At 32.2% G+C, this 14,110-nt stretch overlaps 1 protein-coding gene and 1 long non-coding RNA gene across 2 annotated transcripts; one reads left to right on the top strand and one right to left on the bottom strand.

Annotated features, from left to right (window-relative positions):
- Positions 1-360: 360 nt before the first annotated feature.
- LOC145001450 (protein MODIFYING WALL LIGNIN-1-like) lies at positions 361-1,559 on the top strand. Its single transcript, XM_078960822.1, has 3 exons — positions 361-496; positions 601-791; positions 889-1,559. Exons 1-3 carry the CDS (start codon positions 401-403, stop codon positions 1,232-1,234), a joined length of 633 nt encoding a protein of 210 aa, XP_078816948.1. The 5' UTR covers positions 361-400; the 3' UTR covers positions 1,235-1,559.
- An 8,593-nt stretch (positions 1,560-10,152) lies between these two features.
- LOC144999847 (uncharacterized) lies at positions 10,153-11,812 on the bottom strand. The gene is made up of 2 exons (XR_013661021.1): positions 11,776-11,812; positions 10,153-10,310 (listed from the first exon to the last, which is right to left on the bottom strand). It is a non-coding gene; the product is annotated as an uncharacterized LOC144999847 (long non-coding RNA).
- Positions 11,813-14,110: the final 2,298 nt, after the last annotated feature.

The raw sequence follows: 14,110 nt of genomic DNA, 5'->3' as shown, positions 1-14,110 counted from the left end.
ATAAAGTTTAATATATCGATAAAAAAAAATTATAAACTTGTATGAAAAGAAATTTGATTCATATGGAAATCAATTAAACTATATTCCTTACATTAGACAATAAATAAACCATGCTAACCGTCAATTAAATGACACTTTATTCATAAAAAAAATAATGACAAACTTTGTTATGCAAAATTTTATAAAAGTGTTAGCTGTTGTATTATATACTTATTTTGACCATTAAAAAATGGTTGACCAAAGTGTTAGGTCGACATAAGAAAGTAAACGTCGTATTTTGTTTCTTAGTATCCACTTGAATGTGTACCCATCTATATATACACTTACGCTTTCGTTCACAAGCTGTATTCATCCACAAGCTTCTTCATTAAGACTCAACAGTTTCAAACAGACCTCATAAATGGATAGCAAAGTTGCAGTTTACTGCGCAATTGCAGCGGTCCTCGGAATAATATCTGCAGCCACCGGTTTTGCGGGGGAAGCAACTAGGGTTAAGGTAATAAAAAAAAAAATGAATATGCTTGTTATTTGTTAAGTTAAACTAACGAAACGATTTTGACATTATAATGATATGTGTGTTATGGGCATGCACGAATACAGGCTTCTGAAGTCTTTATCTTGCTTGATTCGTGTATTTATCCAAGTAGTCCAGCACTTGCACTTGGAATCGTCTCAGCTGTGTTCACCATCATTACACGAATTTACATAAGTGTTTCGTTCGGTGGATCTGGTTGTTGTCGAAGCGACCCTAATTCGACCCCAATTTCAAAACTCCTTTTTGTATTGTCATGGTACGTACGTAGGCCACATGGATATTCTTGATTTCTGATTATCATCATGACTATCTTTACGCTATCGAATAAAACTAACATATTTTTGAACATCCAGGGTAGCTTCAGTTATAGCTGTGATACTATTGCTTACAGCTGCAGGACTAAATAATAGACAAGGTGGACAGATTGATTCATATGGTTATATTACATGTTATGTTGTGAAGCCAGGAATATTTGCAGCAGGAGCTATATTAGCTCTGTTAAGTGCAGTTTTCGGGATTGGAGCGTATGTTACAATATCTTCAGCAACACAAGCCGCTACTGGTCCTACAGGTCCACTCCCAGTTGGTGCCGGTGTTGATCTCGAGAAATATCCTCAACAATACACTCCTCAGCAGTACACTCATCAGCAATACCCTCCTCAGCAGTACCCTGCTCAGCAATACCCTCCTCAGCAGTAGAAAAAATAATGGTCAATCCATCACACGATCAGTTTACACACTTTTTTGATTGTTTGCTTATATTCATGAGTAGATCGTATATATATATATGAAACTTTGGTGCAGAGAAAGAAGATTTACAAAGGTTGTTACTTTGAAGATATTTACTTTTTATGGGCGTGTTGAGTTTCTCGGATGTTTTAACTCAGACTCTCAGTTACTATGTTTCAGTTTCCTAAAAGTTTGAAGTGTAATTTATAGTTAAATTTTCAGTCCTTCGCTTCTTCCAGTTTGTGTAAGTCATCGATTATTATAATATTTATTGGATCGAGAAATCATATATGAAGCCTTACTTTCATTCATTTTATCCCAATATATCTTTTGCCATACTTTTGTAAATGAAATTGCGTTTACATCTATTAAATTTTAGAACGGTAGGTAACTTTTTTTATGCATCTATCATAACTAGATGGAAATAGATGCGCCGTTGGCGCTGTGTACCTTGTTTATCTTTCGTTATTTGAAACTGTAGATAAGCAACCATATTATGAAAAGATATTACATATATGAAATGATTGTTGATATCAGTTACATAGGAAGGAGTAGATTATCAAAAGATGATCACATCTGACCACTACATTAGCAAAAGATGGTTTCTGGGAAGATTCAGTAAACATAGAAGTGCATTACATGTAGGGATGGATGTCGTTGGTGAGTTTGTCGATTTGTTATTTGAGGTTTTCGATAAGATATTCATGTTTCTTTCGCATCTCCTACATAGATCATGTGTACCTTTTAGAAAAATGTTTTAACTATATATTAAATGTCCAAAATATGGTTCAGCAAAGATAAAAGTACAGAAATCATACTTGTAACAACCTTTAAGTAAAAAAGAAATCATGCCTACCCTTTAATAAAATATATATATATATATATATATATATATATATATATATATATATATATATATATATATATATATATATATATATATATATATATATATAAACCATGTGTATCCTAATTAAATATCTAAAACACACTTCCTAATAAAAATAGAGACATCATGTATGTACCTATCGGTAGACCGATAAACTTTGCCCATCTGAATTTCTTCTTCCGTCATATTAAGAAGCAAGACAGTATAAAAAAAATTAAAAATTATATGAGCTGGCATATAACAAATATTATGATACCATTACTTTTAATTCCAGAGAATTCATAAAAGATTAAATATAAACATATATTGTTTATCTTATTAGTTATTTTAATTTAATTTGTAAATTACCATTAGGAAGCAGCCTGCAACATTCCATATAATGAGCACCGGATAATAGAGATCCCGAACGAACCCTGTATACACAAAATATATTGAACAAATATAATAAAAAAATTAAAAGAATAAACAAATATTGAACATATTTCTATAACAACATTTATAAAAATAACAAAATAAGTACTCAGCCGGTGAAGAGTTACATTTTATTTGCTTGATTCACGTGACCTACTTTCCCATTTCCTGTTATACATTATGATAATGCTGTAAGAAACAATTAAGAAAATAAAAATAAAAATGGAATTGAATTGAAATTATATCCATACATAAATAAGGAAAAAAAAATATATGAGAATTTCAGAAGTAATAATACCGTGATCAACATGCTCTATATTGTCACCTGCATACTGGAAAGCATCAACAACAGCAGTGCATTCTGCTGTTTCATGAGTTGATTAATTTAAGATATTTTTTTTTAGTGTTTGATATGTGGATTCCAACAGAACTGGAATTGGAGACTCCATTCCCACTACAAGAAAAATTCTAAATAGCTACGGAAAGTTACTATAGAATCAAAATCCGTTGCTATTTTACTACGGAAAATGCTACGGAACAACTTGTCGTAGCTATTTTGCTTCACAAATGGTTACGGAATTGCATTATGTAGCTAAATCTTAAATAGCTACGTAAAGTTGTTACGGAATCTAAATTCATAGTTATTTTACTACGGAATGTGCTACAAAATGGTTGGTTGTAACTAATTTGCTACGGAAATGGCTACAAAATTACATTCCGTAGCTAAATTTTGAATAGTTGCTACGGAATTAAAATTCATAGCTAGTTTACTACAAGTATTGCTACAAGATTTTTGGTTGTAGCTAGTTTTCTATGAAACTTGTTACAAAATCCATATATGTAGCTAGTTGACTACATAATTGACTACAAAATAAAAATCCGTAGCTAGTTAGCTATAGAATTGAGATCCGTAGCTATTTGTTAGAAAAATTTGTTACAAAATAAAATTTTGTGGCTAATCTATTATGGAACTTGTTACAAAAAGATGAATTTTCCAAAATAGCCACGAAATCAAAATCCGTAGGTGTTTGGCTACGGAATATTCCGTAGTCAAGTAGCTACGAAATATGTTTCCGTAGCAAAATATAGAAGATTATTGAAAAAAAATATATTAAAAATACATAATTATCTTTGAAAACTCAACAACAAAAATAAAACATTATTTTTAATTCTTTTTTGAAAATTTAATTTTAACACAATTTCTACATTATAAATATTTTAGCTTCAATTTTTAGATTTTGATGACATACATTTGCTAATTTTCTTATAATAATATTATCCCGGCCTTGGAAATTATTATCTCTTAATCAAAATTTATTTACCCTCTACTCTATTGTACTAGCTGTTTCTAAAAACAGAATTAAAATATTTTATTTTGATTTTCTAGTTAAAAAAATGGTTGAAGGAATTGCGGCATAATGTTTGTTTCAATAATGTTTCAGTTTGTAAACATAAGCTGCAGCCAAAAATGAGGGGGTGAATTTGATCATTTCTTATTCCACAAGGCAAAGTTCCATCAAGTAAAACCATATTTCCTTCAGAAATCTTTTCAAGAACACATATGGTGTTGGTACTGACACATTAGACTAATGTGCTCAACGTTAACTTTTTCTATAAAAAAACACATAAAAACGTTTATATATAGTCGGTATCATTCCCATATAAAATCTTTAACTTTTAAGCACAATTTCAAGAATTTCAAACTTGGGTATCACCGAGATGCTTATACGATCAAAATCATTGAAACATCTTCAAGTTTTAAGCAACATTCATAACACTTGAATTATTAATAGAAAGAAATAAACAATCGCTACTAAGTTAATTAGACTAATAGACTCAAATCATTTAATTACCGATTTGTTAATGGAATAAGATACTTACGGATGAAGTCAATTAATTGTTGTAGGTGACGAGAATTAAAAAGAATGGAAACTAATTGAAAGGAAAACTTATAATTGGATTGTTTATTTGGTAATTACTTAATGGACTAAATAAATAAAAATAATTAAAGAAAACAAAAAGTAAACAAATCAGATCAAATTTAACAAATATAATTAAAAAATAACGTATATTTACTAACTTTAACAAAAAGTAAACAAAGTAAGGTAAGAGCCCTGGTGACCTTGATTACCTTGATTGAAACAATCTAGGGCGACATTTCCCCAAATAAGTCTTCTTCTCCAAATCAAATCAAATTTGTCAATCGCATGACCTGTAGCCGATCGCATTCCTCATTCTTCAGATCACTTACGCCATTATCGATCGGAGCTCCTCTCACTCTCATTAGCTTTGTCGTTCGATTCCTGCTCCATCAACTGGTAGATTTTTCTTGATTGTCTTCATCCCTACCAGGTAACATTCTTCTATCTTCTTTTTGCTCCATTTTCTCTTAATCATCCAATGATTTGAAGGATATTGATCTCTCCATTGAATCTGATGCGAGTTAATGTTATGTTAACTCTATTAATCCGTACACGCAGTTATAATACTATATAATATGCATGTGGGGGAATTAGCCAATTGGGAGAGCAGTAGTTTTTGAGAAGTTCATGTGTGGTTGTGCTTCTATATGATTACTATTGATTAGATTAATGCATCTTTCGTTCAACTGCGTCCATATACTTTTTGGAGCTTTTTAGAACTTGAGCATTCATATTAACACCAGAGTTGCTAGGATTAAGATGCCCATGCTCTGTTTTGTCAGTTAGGCATCTGTTTTGAGCAGTTTTCATTAAATAATACGTACACAGAAAGTCAGATTGGTGGTCTTCATCATTTAGCAGAAGATTAGGGTACGTAGTATTCTTTTGTGGAGGATTCTCAATGACTGAAGCTGTCTTTGTGCTCGATTTTGCATCCTGTTCTGCTGGAGTTTCATTTATCTTAGCACTTGTTTCAAGTAGATTTCTTTTATGACAAAGTCCATGATGGTTAGTTATAGTGTAAGTAAAACATAGAGCCTCCTAGCCTCAACCCTCAAAATTCATTTCCAATATCCTGATTTGCAGTGTTCTAGAGCACGTTTGTGAAAGCAATTACTACTACTAGGGCTTGTTGTTTTCCATGCCGATTCATCTACAATGTAGCAACTGTTGGTAAATGGGACAATGTGATCCAGATTGACACTTTTTGGTGAAGATTTCCAAGATTTCAAGCTAAAGCTGCTATCTTTATCCCAATGATTTTTAGCTACATAGGGCTTCTTCTTGCTGTTTAGCGTCTTATGTTCAAGAAACTACCTGATAACTTATAACACCAAAAATATGATGAAGTGGCAATAATGATGTATGTGTCTCTGAAAGATGAGATAGTAACAAATCCCTTAAATTATCCAAAGTGGGGAAGAAAGAAGAAACTGATCAAGAGAGAGATGACCTTGTTATGTTTTAAAATCTTAGAAATTAAGCTAAAACAACAAAAGTAATCGTATCATCAGCTGAACTTCTGTGGTTAAGTCATCCCAAGTGTTGTAATGTATGTTATGTCGGCTAAGAAAATTCCAGTTAAAGATCTGTTATTACTTATTAGTAACAGTAGTAAGTAAACAGTGAGAAACAAAAGAAGAAATTGATAAGTGATTTGGTGCGGGTGCCCTGAATCTGATCTACTATTATAAATCCTAACAAATTAAGTTCTTTATCGGCCAAATTGATATAGAGGTAATATCTTAAACCATGTCATATTTCATCTTTTAGTATTCTTTTATTATGTAACAACATAAGCAAAAGTTTCTTCTTCTCTCTATTGAATGTATGGTATAATGAGTTTTTGCAAAAATAGGGTCATTACCGGTTGGCTTTGTAAAAATAGGGTCTTTTACGATCCATTTGCAAATATAGGGGTGTGCCCCACTCAATCATCGATATTTACTTTTATCATTTCAAAAATTTACATTGAGGCCCTTAAACTATCATAACGTATTTATATTCTTTGTTAGTATCTTTTATTCATATTTTATATTTATTATTTATTATTATTATGATTTACTAATTTATTTATAAACTTATTTCTTTAAAATGTATACTTCATTATTTATTTTATTATAAAATTTTATTAGTATCTTCAATTCAATATTGATTCTTACGTATTATTATAAAAGTATAAATTATAAACAAGTGGATATTATATAGTATGCGTTGTTTAACAATTTTTTTTCCAAGATTATATCCAAAGTTTATCTTTATTATGAATTTAGTGTTTACGTTTTAATTTCTTTTTTCATAACTTTGTGTTTTATTTTTTTACGAACTCCTTTTGTTTTATAAAATAAAGTTGTTTGTTTTAAATATTTTTACAATATCTAAGCCTAACTGTAAAAATAGCAATCTACTTTAATATTGATTTTTTTTGTATATATGTAGAAGAAGCTTTGGGGACATGATTTGGCACACCATGAACTATTCTTGTATACACACTAAGAATCACGATGGAATGACTTTTTTAGTTGACAAAGCTAAAAAAATTCATGTAAGTTTTATTTTGAATAATTTCATGTAAGTTTTATTTTGATTTTTTTGTATAAGTTTTATCTCAACACAATTATAAAATTATAGGATGATTTTATGGAACGATGTGATCGGTAGGAAACGATAAGAGAGGAAATTGATGAGGACAAACTATTTTATGATGTCGTTGGGGGACATGATCGAAAAAAATAGATTATATGGATTTGACTCATATGAAAAGCGCATTCGTTCTAGTAAAAGATCTTTTGAAACACATTGCGAACAATATGAAGATAATAATGTCAAGACAAAAGTCGAGATTGAGAATTTGAAGAAGTTAGTTGAGACGCAACGCGAACAATATGAGGATTCAACAAAAATATAAGGATGTTCAGCAAAAATATGAAGATGCTCAGAAAAAGAATGTGGAGTTTCAGCAGAAAAATATGGATGTTCAAGCAAAGTTTGAACAACAACTCGCTCAAGCAATGAATATCATTAACACATTGAGTGAACAGGTCAAAACTTTTATTAATCAATGATAGAATATTATGTATCGAATAATATTTTACGTTAAATTTGTAGCGACTTTTGATTTGCAATATGTATCTTTTGATGTATTGGATATTTCTTTTAGTTTCTATAGAAATACTTTGTTATTTTTGGTTTTATATTAATTGTATTTTTGTAAATTGATATAATAAGTCAAATTAAATAACCAAATTTTATAGAAAAAATGGTATGGAACGATTGTTATGGAATTGACTACAAAAAAGTTGTTACGAAATTTGTTATGAACCAAATGGCTACGGAATTTGCTACGGAACAATTAGCTACGGAATTTGCTATGGACCAAATGGCTACGAAATTTGTTACGGAACGAATAGCTACGGAATTTGCTACAGAATAATTAACTACAGAATTTGCTATGGACCAAATGGCTACGGAATTTGTTACGGAACGAATGGCTACGGAATTTGTTACGGAACAATTAGCTACGAAATTTGTTATGGACCAAATGGCTACGGAATTTGCTACAGAACAAAATAGATACGGAATTTGCTACAAAATTCATTGTTACGGAATTGTGATGGAAGTGTGTTGTAGTTGAAATGCTACGGATAGACGTCATAGCAACAGCCATAGCAAAATTGCTACGGAACTATAATTTCGTAGTTAAACATTTTGCTACAAGAAATCTTACTATGGAATCACATTGGCAAATTCCGTAGCAACTTCTGTAGTTATTTAGGTTTAGCTACGAAATTACATCATTTTGCTACGGAATTTTTCCGTAGTTAAATCGAAATTTTCTTGTAGTGTCCGTGGACTGTAATCGTGTATGGTTGCCAAATTCTTCAATTTTGGTGTTTTAAGGGTTTTACCATTTATATGGTTAGGTATGAGGAAATTGAATTCATCCTTTATTTTATACCTATCTTTTCCCAGAAAGTGAATATCAAACCATGTGATTTAAGATTACCGAAGTAATTAAGTATAAAACGCATAAATTGTCATTTACTCTCATTCACAAGATTTTATCAGTTTAAGAAAGAAACAAATTTTAAACTTATCCTCCAACTATACTTATATACGAGATATGCTCCACCTCCGGTCGTTGCTAACCTCAATGAGTGTGCATTCAACATCTAAAAAGGAAAATTGTTCTAAGCAAAACAAATTTTGAAGTTACAATAAAGAAATTATGCCCAAGAAAAATTAAAAATTAATATCTCGTGTTTTCCTTGGTTCTTACCTGGAGACTTGAGTAGTTGTACATCCATGTGGTGGAGATCATGGTCACAAGGACAACTAATTTTGTTATATTACCTATTTATGCAAAAGTTGGTAACCAAGTTTAGGTTTAGTTTACGACATAAAACCAAAAATAAAGTTGACAAAAAAACAATATATCTAAAAGTTTCTGTTCAGTTTTAGAAAACATAACATGAAATTCATGTGAAAATACTAACTTGGCACATAATGTATGTTCATATCCACCAACAGTCTGAAAACAAAGTAGTGATTAATTTCAAACAAACCAAATTAAACTCATAAAAAAATCATTTTATTAAAAAAAATTAAAATAAAAAAAAAATTAAAAAAAAAAAAAAAAAACTGAAATAAATTACCGCTTCATTGGCTATACGTGATATTTATCCAAGATATATACATTATAAAAAAGGGAATAAATCTTATAAATACTTTTCAAAGGTCCAATAATTTTTTTAGAAAGTTCTTAAAAATTTGATGCGGGTGTTACTAACACATGTAATAGAGTCGGTTCATGTTTATTAATCTGTAAAGGGATTTTCTTCAACCATTCGGGAACCAATACAACATCGTCAAGAAGATACTACAAAAAAGATTAATAACAATGTGCGACTTAAAACATCTTATAAGTGATGAACTATAAATAGTACAAATTAAAAACCCTCATACGAAGAAAAGAGATCGGAAGCGTGTTCTGTTTGTCTGGACATCAATCCAACAAATAAGAATACAAAATTCTAACCTGCACAAATTATGAATAGCTAATAAATAAACATGGATTTTGAAGAGTTAATTGGTGTATGAAACAAACTAAAGTCAAACTTGAATATACAAAATTCAAGTTCCAGAAATTACGAATAGAAAATTAAGGAAATTCAAGTTGTGTAGTTTTTAAGAGTAAAATGATGTGGAGATCAATTTAAGAAGGCAAACCTAATAAAAAAACATCACTATTTCAAGATTTTTACAAAAAATTGATATAAGACAAAAATGAATAAGTGAAATTCAACTATGTAGAAGGGAAATTGCAAAAATTACTGATACAAAAAACCAACTCACCAAGGTACACAACACATTGGCAACACTGAAAACTCTACACAACAAATTACCACATTCCTTTCCAATGGGGGTTAAACAAATCCTGCAAATCATCCCCATAAAACAAATTAACGGTAAAACAACTAATAAAAATTTGTTATTGTGTAAAAATTCAAAAGTAAAATCAAAGCTATCATGATGTGGAGTGATATCTTGAACAAAAAAAAGGTTGTCAAATAAAGTGACCACCAACTTGTCACACCCCAAAACCGGAACAGCGGAAACGTTCTGGGGTGAATGATGTCATATCAAGTATCGCAACATATGCAGTATAGTAATCAAAGTACAACAACCATTGAATTAATAGTAATAGTTTTACATAGGTTACATTTCATAACAACATCAAAGTAATACAATAAATAATATAGATGCAGCTCAGTACTAGGTTGTCTCCGCAAATGCTCCCGGGATGTACCTGTCTATCGATGACCTGAGAATACAAGTGATTTTGAAAGCGAGTATCAACATTTTTATAATGCTGGTGAGTTCATAAGTATTTAATGTAATTTGTATAAATACACATTTTTATTCAAAAATAACTTTATGAAAGATAGTAGTTTAGAATCTACGGTGTATTAGCGTCCTTTCCAGATAATCCTATATTTTCTAAATAAAAGAAGTCTTCTACCAAGACCCGATGGATTTACGTTTTAAGGAGTAATTATCCCCAAAAATACTATCATTACCAAAATACAGTATTGACTTTAAAGGAATAATGAGAAATCCACAAATAAAATACCAAGGGAAAATAATATATACCTCAACAGCAATACTGCTGACTAAAACAAAAGAAATCATAGACTCCAGGCAGTATAAAATGAACGATACAGCTAACAAAGTCTAAAACAATGGGTGAATGTGAACTAGTATGTAACCATGTTGATCGACGATAGAGTATCCGATGACCCACCATGTCACGCGTAGAGGTAGTGGCATTATGTCACCCATGGGCCTTACCGGCGCGGACTGTAGCTAGTAGTCTGGGTGTGGGAATATCAGTCCCATATTGATCTATACACATGATGTTCGCTCTCCTTCCCGGAGACTCTGATTACACAAAGTTGGCGCAATGAAGCGTCATAGAGGGAAATAGTGTGTCACATTCTAAAGCAAGAGAGAGAGAGAGAGAGAGAGAGAGATTGAGATAGAGATAGAGATAGAGTCTCCTAACTATTCCTATAATAGTTACTAAGGTTCTAGAAACGTGAATAATAGAAGGTTGCCTTTACTACCAAAAGGCGATGAACTAGCTGAGAGAGAGAAATAGAGAGAGAGAGAGAGAGAGAGAGAGAGAGAGCTTTTATGTCCATATATGTATACGTGATATATATAATTAATGTTTAAACGACCTTCGGACAGATGCCCGATACCCACCAGACCACATCCCAACGAGGAAAACGAAATATGGCGAACTAACCTTCCTAAGTCCTTTAAACATTATTTATATAATTATACAAATATAGGCATGCATTTAACGAAGTAAAAGCATAGAAGAAAACTTTAGTAAAACCTTTATGCTTAAGAAATTTATGACTTGATGTCATCTTGCAAAGCAATCTTTGAAAAGGGTTTTTATAAAACAGTTTAAGTGAAGAAAACCTATGAAAAACCTTTAATAAGCCATTATGACTGGATGTCTCTTTAGCAAACGCACTTTGGAAAACTTTGGATAACCTTTAATGATCTAAAAAGAGATATTCATACTTTAAGAGGATTTGAAACCCTGATTTGAAAATCTTAATTTGATTAAAACAGTTAACATGCAAAAGTCTAGTTTGCTATGCAGTTACTAATCACATGCGATTTATCTAACAACTATACAGTTCAACTTGTATTCCCTCGCTATAAAAGCAGTTAAAATCATTTAAAAGGTTAATTCAGGGGTATGAACTCACCTGTGGCAAGTGGATCCGATGGTAGTGTCGGTCGAGTGCTCGGTGTCAAGTGAAGACTTGAACACACTTAATCACCTAGTAACATATGATGCTATATGTTTACATACAATTAGTGATTATAAAACTGTTTAAACACGTATAAGCATCCTAACGAGCGGAAAACACTTTGGTCGAGTGCTAAGAGGTATTGAGTTGCAATAAGGGAGTGTGTGGCCTAGTTAGGGAGTTTACTCTTCAAGACTAAACTCTTTATGGAGATTTCGGCCCTAAGACCATATCCCCATGAGTTTACGGCCGTAAACTCATGGGTGGTGTGTTCTTGGATGTCTTAAGGTCTTATATCACTCGTAGAATTAGGCTAGGTTCACATTTAGGGCATATGAAGGGGTTAAGGCTCCAAATGAACCATTTAAGGAAGTTCACGGCTGTAAACATAGAGTTTACGACCGTAAACTCTCACTTGGTCCTTCAACTCATGATTTAAGGTCTTAAATGAAAGAGTATAAGGTTCTATGCATTTTTCCAATCCAAAAGGGAAATTAGGGCGTCATTTGGCTTTCTTAAGGGAGTTTACGGCCGATGGACCAATCCTAGGGGGTTTATGGCCGTAAACTCCTAAGTCCATTATTTCCTTGATGTTTAATTGTCACACCCCCGAACCAGACGGCGGAAACGTCCGGGGGCTGTCGTGACTCAATTGAATACCATAACATTGAATATATATGAAACATAACAACATTTGTCACCATTCATCAATATAGTACAACCAGTAGTGTTTACATAACATACATTGTTTAAACATTACATTCCCCAAAAATTAAGTTGTTTAATTCATACAAAAATAAACCGCAACCGTCACTGGATATGATTTCCCTTGATTCACTGGCTCCCTGAGAATACAAGTATTTTGAAAAACGTCAACATATGAAATGTTGGTGTGTTCATAAGTAGTGTTTGAAATCGAATGTTTGTATTTTTTTGAAGAACCACCAGAAAATCCGATATTTTCTGAAAAGATAAGTTTCCGAAAACGTTTGTGAAGATCCATAGGTATGCTTGTTTGTTTCTATACTTGTAAAAAAAAATGTTCGTTTAGAATGTATGCATTTCAAATTTGTAAGTATTGAAAACCCTAGGAAAACCCGATGTCCTCCTAGTTCCTTGAATTACGTGATGTTACATTGAAACCATTGCATAGCGTATAGTGTCAGTCCCGGGCGACGTTGGAAGGTTTTCGAGCAGGATTATTTACTACAAACCCGCGTTACACAAACGCCCAGTTTATAGTTATACTAACGACTCCGAAGGCGTCGTCAATACTAATCGCGTTATCCAATCGCCGTGACTAGGTGAAGTCCCACATCCGAAGAGAAAGAGGTCACGAAGACCCCGGTAACTCCATTAGCCGGTTGGGGATAAAATGTACGAGGGGTCCCAGACCCGTCTCGCATGAAATGTAGACCTTACTAGCAAGACCAAAGGACCCTTGGGGACCGGTGGTATACAAGCCATTGAAAGTCCATTTACGTTGTGTCGGATCGGTAAAACCCAACACTCCGTAAAAAAAAATGTCTTCGGGCCTTAAGATCAGGTCATTGGGCTAGCTAGGCTCAACGAACAAGATTTTACACTTGTGGGGCCCAAAGATGGTGCATAGACGTCTGTGCACACTCGCATGTGTATGTATAACCAAACGTTACTTGTATGAATTGTAGTGTCGTAGTGTTAGTAGTTGTAGATTTCTATTGGCTCGAGACCGAGCCAATTCGTTTAACAACGACTTTTGGTATTGTAATGTATTGTATTCCGTTGATAGTCGTGGTGCCATCATTTGATCAAATTGGGTATATTGAACTAGCCTTGAAATATTCATGTTTTCAGCCCCTCATCATTTGTAAAATTTACATTTTCAACCCCTTATATTAAATACTTCCCGGTTTAGTCCTTAAACTATTTTTCTTGACATTTTAACACCAAAAATTATTGAAATTAATATTTCTCAACATATTTTTCATAAAAACAGTTTAAGTCCTTGAAAATGCAGTTTTCACGGTTTTAACCCCTTCTTTTCGCAATTTTTACAATTTTGGCCCAATTTGGAAAATTTTTGCAACTTTGGTCCTTTTTAAATTTAAAAAGCATTTTAAACCTTTGAAAAGGAGTTGGAACACTTATAGTCCACTGTTTTACAGAAAGTTACAGTTTTGGCCCTCCAAAACAGATAAATTCGCATAATGGGCCTTATTGGGCCGAAAGTTACATTTTTAACCCATTAAGCTTAAAATTTATGTTTTTAGTCCCCTAAATGAGTATATTTCCAGAAATTTATTTATGA

The sequence above is a fragment of the Lactuca saligna genome, chromosome 6 (assembly GCF_052625555.1).
Source record: "Lactuca saligna cultivar CGN05327 chromosome 6, ASM5262555v1, whole genome shotgun sequence".
NCBI lineage: Eukaryota > Viridiplantae > Streptophyta > Magnoliopsida > Asterales > Asteraceae > Lactuca > Lactuca saligna.
Note: the sequence above shows the minus strand (reverse complement) of the source record. Positions and strands in the feature narration are given on the sequence as shown.

Coding starts and splice junctions, on each gene's coding strand:
- LOC145001450 (XM_078960822.1), top strand. CDS start 401: ATGGATAGCAAAGTTGCAGTTTACTGCGCAATTGCAGCGGTCCTCGGA. Junction 497..600: donor GGGAAGCAACTAGGGTTAAG/GTAATAAAAAAA, acceptor GCACGAATACAG/GCTTCTGAAGTCTTTATCTT. Junction 792..888: donor CTCCTTTTTGTATTGTCATG/GTACGTACGTAG, acceptor TTGAACATCCAG/GGTAGCTTCAGTTATAGCTG.